Here is an 8,236-nt window from a genome sequence, read left to right as displayed (position 1 = left end):
CTCCCACCTGTCCATTCAGCAGTGTCATAGGGATGTTGCAATAAACATGGCGTCCTCCGGGGCCCAGAGTAGAGAACTGCACGGTGGAGGGTGGTGGGAGAGGAGGCGACATGGAGGAAGGCTGTGTGGGAAGCTGGAACTCGTAGCTGCGGCAGAAATGCCTCATTTGGGCTGCTGTAGCACCGTGACCGCCTCCCAGTGGCAAGGTCATCTGGTTGTAGTCAGGGATCTCTGTGGCCAGTGCAACCTGTGGTGAAATAACATGACTTCCTGTTAACTTTTATCACCTAAAGTATTATTCTAGTTTATTCTAAACTGTTCTTAATGCCGACATTCTGAGGAGACTTTTGCACTTTACTTTAATTCCTGGATGAACTGTGAATACTTGCAACTGCAAAAACATGAACTCAGGGTAAAAAGAATGAAGCAGGGACCCAGAGTGAGAAAAAAAAAACTTCCTCAAATTTAGTCCCAGTCGAATCTGGATCTCTTTAGTTTCAGACAGAGGCAGAAATGTAGGCAGTACTGCTAGTGTAGCTGCACTAGGATCCCCTGTCTGATGAGACCCATACCTTGGCCCATCACAGTAATTAAGCAGACAGTCTTTTCTATTCAGAGGCACTTAATTGGTCTCTTTAAAATGTAGTTGGACTAAAAGCCAGCTCGTGTTTCATTGTTACCTTTATATTTCGGGTTACATGCCACTAGCCTGCCTATTTGCCATTACATTTCCTTTTCATTTTCAGATACACAGCAGATGAGGTGACTTTTTTTTTTTACATTGGCTGCAGACATATTATAATTTCTTGCGTGACTCGAAGTCTACGTTTGACTGCAGTGTATTGTTAACATGAAACACCAGCCCTAAGGAGAGTTTGTTAGCCTATAATATTTCTGGATCAGTTAGGAACTGAAATGATTCTGTCTAAAAATAAGTCTTGAGTAACAACTTCAGTCACATGTAATGGCTGACCTGATGATGTCCATGCCGACTGTCATTAGGGGGCGCCAGGGAGGCAGAGGTGGTTGTCATGGCAATGGTGGAGACGGTGGTCTGTAGGTCACCAAAGAGGCCCTGTTCACCGGAGTCCATCACCTGTTACCATAGAAACACAGATATAAAGCTTTCTCTGTGCAGATTTATAGAAATGTTCGAGCAGTCAAGGACATTTCATCGTAATGGAGAAAATATCCCAGCGATAAGGAAAAGTGTTAGAATACACATGTTTTGTTGAAAAATAATAGTAATATTGTATTTTATTTATATAAATAATTATATATATTATATTATTTATATAATTTATATAACTTTACTTTTTTTTATCCTAACAACTAGTCATTGTTACCAAAGCCTTACTGTATATTTTTAAACCTCTGTGCCACAGAGCTCCAGTATTCTCCAAAAGCTGTTAAAAACACAAATTATTGATACTGTTGCTCTGGGTGACATCTGTCTTCAGACAAAATCTCATACACCACCCTGCAGTTGCCATCCTGTAAAAACTTACTAGAGCACAGCTTGTGTATCAACCATGGCTAAAAATAGTCCCAAACAAAAAACACACACAACTTTCTCTTGCTTGAGTAACATTCGATAAAAAGTACAGTGCTGAGGAATTTTGGGAGATTATAAATTTAAAGTAATTATCTCGAAGATTTTCATGTAAATAAATATGTTAAGTCACCATCTATCGCAGAATGAGGTAACACAATGACGATTGAGTCTATGGCCCACAGATGAAAGCCCTTTGCCATTTGCTATAATACCAAAGATGTACACTGGGTGTCGGTGGCGACTTTCCCGGAAAACATCTCAAGCGGCGCACAGTTACCGACGCGTTCACCCAGCAGTGGTTGGTCAGCCAGAGAGAGTAGGTGGTTTGGATGCGACATGACAGTTTTGTTTTTCCTGGACTCTGCTAGTGTTGGGAGTAAACGGTTAACGTTACAGTTAATGGTCATGGGCGAACAAACAAAGAAAGACCGAGAACAGCGGACGATGAAATGGAGGAATGAATGGAATGAAATGTTATAGAGGCAGAGCTGCCAACTGCCAACTGACTGACGCCACACAGGCGACACTGGATCTCTGGGAAGCAGTGAGGTCCAAAAATACACCTGCAATTGCCGCTTCTGAAAATCTTCGAGATTGCCACTTTATTAAAATTGAGCTATGCATTTTTAAAAATGTATATATTCAGTAGGAGTAAGGGTTTTGTGGCTGTGTACCCCAGACAGGATATGACAAGTCAAGCACATTGCACATTTGGGATGTACTGTCTTACTGGACAGTTATATAGAATAACACCGTATAGCCTCATCTTTCAACTGGATTTAATTACTATAATGTAGGTTAGGTCTAAATTCCCGGTGCAGGATTTTAATTTAATAGTGTGCATTTCTTGACAGGTATTCTAGATACACATTTCACTTGAAGTGCAACTGTTGCCACACGTCTTATGGCCCCTGAAACATTTTGCAGAAGTTCACTTTGTTGCATTTATGTATTTGGCTCATTTGGGATGACACTGTCCCAATTCCAAGTGAATTAGGTTACGAAAAGCCACATGGATTCAGGCAGTCCACAAAATGTCATCCTTACGTTGGAGGAGGTGGTGCAGGGGTCAAAACACACCTGATTTCCATTCAGTGTATATTGCTGAGCATGATGGATGGCTTTAATTCTGCAGCGTTCTTGTGCAATGAAGCAGAAGTTTTGCAGAAGTTAGGACGTGTGTTTCTTAGCCCATAAACTGAAGATGCATTTCACCATTTCTCTGCGTCATTGTGCTTCATTATATCCGGCTGTCTAAGCGTGTTAACTGCAGACTATTAGATGTCAACGTATCTCTACCCTAACTCATAAAGGCTTGATTTTTTTGGCTTTGACTGGTACTATTCTGAGCTGGACTAATGAATGAAACTAAAGCAGTAAACATTTTAGAATTTGAACTGTTCAATAAACATGCTTAAACGATCACTTTTCATGTGACTATACTCATACTTATTATCACTGTCCAAATCCTACGACATGAATTGTTAAGACACCGGAGGACATTAAGATGATTCTGTCCCATCTGTTGCAGCTATATAGTTCACTGTGTGTTTCTCCGTGATTATTTTCCAGTAGCAAGCAGCGTGACAACGTCTCCTTGCTAATCAGGGCACACACCACCTGAGGTGTTAACACATGGTAAACACGTACGCATTCTTCCCCATTGTGACTCCAATTTTCATACATTACCTGTATTTAGCCGACATTTCAAAGGCCATCTGGCTGTTGTGAATGTATGCACCCCAGGGGGAGCATACAGAAATATGCAGACTACATTTCTGCTGCTATTTTTTCCTTGTCTCCTGGACATGCCATGAAGATAATGTTGTCTGCCCTTATACCTGTGGCTATACACAAGATGTATGATGCATGAGTTGAAGGAAAAGGGTTTCAATTTTTTATTTTTTATTTTATGCCAGTAAAGTAAAATTGCACTTTCCTACTTTAGTATTTCTTTTGGCAGCTATTGTATGTGTCCCCTTTAATTTAATGAAACCTAATCCAACATCAAACTACTACAAATTACAATAATTAAAGCTCACTAGATCTGTAACAGTCAACCACTAGGACAACTAAACAGTGGTGATGGAATCATAATCTTATATTTGTATAAATGTGGACTCACTCATAGATACGCCTGATTTTATTCAGGAATTTTTGGAAAGACGCCCTGTATCACAACGTTATAGAGAGTGAGAAAAAAATCCCGGATCTGTCCCTTTATCCGGATCTGCACCAAAATTTAATGGGGTCTATTCTGGGCTGAGATCCATCCTCCATCCAAGTTTTGCGGAAATCTATTCAGTAGTTTTTGAGTAATCCTGCTGACAATCCACCCAATCGACCAACAAACCAACAAACTAACGAAACATAACCTCCTTGGTGGAGGTAAAAACATTTTTTTTGATCTAAGTTAAAGGCAGCATACCTGGCGTCTGGACAATGTCTCTCTGCGTTTAGCAGGCATGTCGTAGACCACCTGTTTCCAAAACTTAGATGACAGCTCATTGCTCTTAGGACCCCTCCACTTGATGATGGATAAAACCTGCAGAGAAGAGATTTTTAAGTTGTTGCATTTCTTCACCCTCCTGCTGTCTAATCACATCCTTGTTCCCCTCCCTCTGTGTACCTTGATTGTATGTTTAAGTGCCTCCACCTCTTGGTAGTTGATGACATTCTTGAGGTCTGCACACTCTATCATGATCACCTGGACACACAAAGGTAGAAGTGTTTGTAGAGGCACTTCACAACTTCCTTGAGCATGTAATAATGTAATCAGTCAGATTTAAGTATTTCCTTTCTACTTCCCAAGTCCTACCTTGATCTCCCCGGTAACCAGCATGGAGTGGAGGCGTGTCTCTATCTGGAAAATGCTCCACCCTCTCTTGGCGACAAACTCAGGAGTCAAAACGATGATCAGACGTCTGCTCTGTTCCACGCTACGAGCCAAGTCCTCGATGTAGGCTGGGAAAGACACACAAGGACACATGGTCAAGTCAAGATCAAAATGTGGTTGGTGTCTTGTAATTTACGTGTTAGAAATGTGTATTTATATATCTATATATAGTTTCAGAGTGGGAATTGTGGATCATACGAGGGCAGTGTGTTGGCGGTGTTTGACAGTGCATGTCAAACAAGATGGCATGACCCAGACGTGTCAGTCACTGGTGTGAGGCAAAAAAACAAACAAAAAAACAGCTTATCCATGCTATGGTATTTATATCACATTTGTTTTTTGTTTTTTTATGAGCCCTTCGTAAACATGAGATTGATATCAACCATCAATGTCTGTGTGTCAATCAAGGAGCTGGAGTCCGAATGTGGATGCCTAGCTTAGCATAAAAGCTAAGGTGGCCGAGCTTTGTCTAAACTGCAAGAACAGACCACTTTAAAGCTGACTAAGCAACACCTCATGTCTCATTTGTTTAATCTGTATGTACAGAGTCATTAAAAATAACAATTTGTGGTTATGGATGGAGTTACTCGTTATAACTACTTCCTGGCAAGCAACAGCTGGGTGCAGTGGACTGTGAAGTTACCACGTTTGGTACTTTGTGCAAGTACGACAGCTTTAGGGTTGTTGCAAGGTGGATTTGATAAGCTTGCCTTACACATCTTACCTTGAACTCTTTCTTAAATACACACACATTTGAGTTGATATCAATCTTCTCATCACATTTTGGTAAAAAAGAAAAGATGTCTCAAAATGTAACTCTTTCTCCAACCTTAGTTTGATCCAAAAAAAACCTTTGTTTCTAACTTCCGGTGATACACTACATTTTCAGGTTCATACTTGTATTTTGGGTGTCTAAAAGAAAATGTTTCAACTGCTTTATTCTTTAAAAAAAAAACTGAAACAAAACAGTTTCTAATACTGTCCATTGCTGTCGCACCTCTATTTATCCTCCGTCGGAAAGCTCTGTTTTAATGCCTGCCTCTTTAAGGCCCCCCCTCCCAAAAAGCCCAGCCTGCTCTGATTTGTCAACTCTCGTCCACCGTGTTTCAGCATCAGCTCTGGTTTTCCTTTGCAACCAAGGCCGTGCTGTGGTAGGTGACTGTATAGTTGTGACATCACAATGACTGAATTCCTCGTTTGAAGGCACCGTTGGCACTTGCTTTATGAAAAACAGACAGGAAATCTCACTTTCTACAATATTGGACCTAGGTAGCATATTTGACCAGCTTTGGTTGGGGTCTTTTTCAAGAAATAGCTTAACATGTTGGGAAATATGGCAGATAATTATTAAGCATTAGAGGTGCTTGTTGCCATATATATGAACTCCAGGTGAAAAACAGGCTGTTTTTTTAAGTCATTGGGCTAAGCTAGGCTAATTGCCTCAGATATGATACATGAGAGTGGAATCAATTTCCTCCGTCTGACTTGGAAGGAAAGCGACTAGATATATCTTTCAAAATGTTGCACTATCCCTATAGTCAGTTGTTTCCCAAAAATAACAAAAACATATAAAAGTGTTTTATTTATTGTGGATTGCAGGAAAAGAAACAAGAGCTCCAGAAGAAGGAGCAGTAAAAATTGAATTCCCACAACATAATCTAGGAAAAGCTGCCTATATAGTGTCTGCCTTCTTTCTGCTGGTGGCATCCTTCAACTCATTTTTCTACAAATGACTGGAGTGACTGACAGGAGTATAGAGCAGAGTGACAGAAATGCTTGTGCAAGAGTTTTGGCTGTGACACGACACAGTGCAGTCAGCTCCAAATTGGAGATCAGAGTTGTGCTGATGCACCACCATCAGCTTTACTTCCAACTTAGGGAGGAAAATGTGAACTCGAGGATATGATGAGATGCGAAAAGTGAGCAAATGTGTGTTAGAGCTACTACTTTTATATCCTCACTGTGGTGCTGTTGCTTCATAACGAGCCCGTTGAAACTTACTTTCCCAGTCTTATTTCCAGTTACTTGTTTGTGACACCCTTTTTTTTTCTTTTTCCAACGTGTGTCACTGAAATTGGCCATTATTTCTCAAATTTGTAGTTACTGACAATGTATGAAAACTGTTCTGTGAACAACAGACTCTCTCTCTCTCTCTCTCTCTCCCTCCGCCATCTCTTCACTTGCTAACTAAATTAATGACAGAGACTCTCCAGCAACACATTGCAATTTCACGCTCAATTTGAGGGGCACAAATAGTACAGAACATCCCACATTTCAGTCTTTTCTTTCTTTCTCTGGTTTAATTTCCCATCTCTCTTCATCTCTTGCTCTCTTTTCCTCTACACCTAACCTCCCATCGTCTCTCCTGCCCTTCACTTCCTCTTCCCGCTCCACATTTTTGAGGATTACGTAAATCAATTAATGAAATAACACAAACCAATGACCCCGTCCCCACCTCTTTCTGTCCCAGTTGTTTATTTCTCGCTCTCTTGTTAATTTCGGAGGGCTAATGGTGTGGGTAATTGAATGGTGTATTTTAGGTCGCATCGCCGTGTTGCTCTGTCAATGGCTTTGGTAAGCACTGAGAAGGCACCTCTCTCTGCTGTGATTCACTCATTCAGTGTGTTTTTTCACACTACGTAACCTTTAGTTCATATGCAGCTTAGTATGTGTGTAGTTACGCACAGTGGACATTTGTTTCGAGGATGTTTTCAGGCCACAGAGAGGAAGCCTCATTTTTAGATGAAATATGACTTTCTCATCTGTTTTCAGGAGGCGGTGTTGTGTGTGTTTGTCTCGACTGTGTGTTGGTTGGTGGAGGCATAATTTTGGCCGAGGGCAGACTATGTAGAGCATGGCAATTCATTATGAGCCATTTTTAAATAAATTAAAAATGTGTATTTCAGGAGAAAATGTTAAATAAGGCAAAGAACACACATTAGTTTGTTATGTTTTGGACACATTATAAAGTTATTTTAGAAACTACATTCATTGAAACATTGAAATGTGATTTTGATTACAATATGCTAACACACAGGGGGATGGTCCTATGTTTTACTCCATGCATTAGTTTGACGCTTCAGTTGAATTAACCAGGTACCTCAGAGACTACTGAAGGTGTTTCATAGTGTTTTTAAAGCATTGAGCAGGTTTATTACATATTCACTCTCCTGAAGCACAGAGTCATGTTTTCTCTGGCCTTATTCAGACAGAATCAGACAGACTCAGACAGAATCAGGCATTGTGGCAATTTCCTGCAGGGTTGTCCTGCGGTCTGTTTGTGTGATGTAATTTTGTTCCAGTATATCCAAAATCACACTGATTGGCTTTTTTATGGCATTGTCACAGTATCTCGACCTGATAAAATATAATATAATCCGGCCAGCAAAATGATTTTTTATTTCTAGTTGTTTCACACCCATTTAAACTACACCTATGCAAATGAAATAAGAACTTCAGTTCTTTCAAAAAGAAAAAAGAAAAAATGCGAGTTACCTTTTATTTTGAAGTAGACTAGTCACAGGAAATGCAGTGTGTTCAGTTACCATCGCTGTCGTTCATCATGAATGCAATTTTTTTTCGACATTTGTAGACAGCGGATTCGTTATTTTATGTCAGGGAGTAGGTTTATTCAGTCTGTTGGAGTATTGAACAATACGGAGCTGCTAGATGAAGAGCTGCAGGTGACAGGATGCACACCTCCAACTTCACAGTGAGGTAACAACTCCCTTTCCCTCATTAACGTTATCAGGTTGTCTATTATGACTGAGTTTAAATTCGACATA

At 40.3% G+C, this 8,236-nt stretch overlaps 1 protein-coding gene across 5 annotated transcripts in view; it reads right to left on the bottom strand.

The window, feature by feature from the left end:
- il1rapl2 (interleukin 1 receptor accessory protein-like 2) overlaps positions 1 to 8,236 on the bottom strand; it is a 428,930-nt gene that overhangs the window by 2,615 nt on the left and 418,079 nt on the right. For all 5 annotated transcript variants that reach the window (XM_084352205.1, XM_084352207.1, XM_084352206.1 and 2 more), the window contains 5 exons: positions 4,374 to 4,519; positions 4,185 to 4,262; positions 3,984 to 4,100; positions 974 to 1,096; positions 8 to 247 (listed from right to left, as the gene is read on the bottom strand). In XM_084352205.1, the coding sequence (XP_084208331.1) occupies positions 8 to 247; positions 974 to 1,096; positions 3,984 to 4,100; positions 4,185 to 4,262; positions 4,374 to 4,519 (704 nt within the window). The remainder of the gene's footprint in view (positions 1 to 7; positions 248 to 973; positions 1,097 to 3,983; positions 4,101 to 4,184; positions 4,263 to 4,373; positions 4,520 to 8,236) is intronic.

The sequence above is a fragment of the Pagrus pagrus genome, assembly GCF_965226575.1.
Source record: "Pagrus pagrus genome assembly, chromosome: 5".
In the NCBI taxonomy this organism is placed as follows: Eukaryota; Metazoa; Chordata; class Actinopteri; order Spariformes; family Sparidae; genus Pagrus; species Pagrus pagrus.
This window is presented reverse-complemented; position numbering and strand designations above follow the sequence as displayed.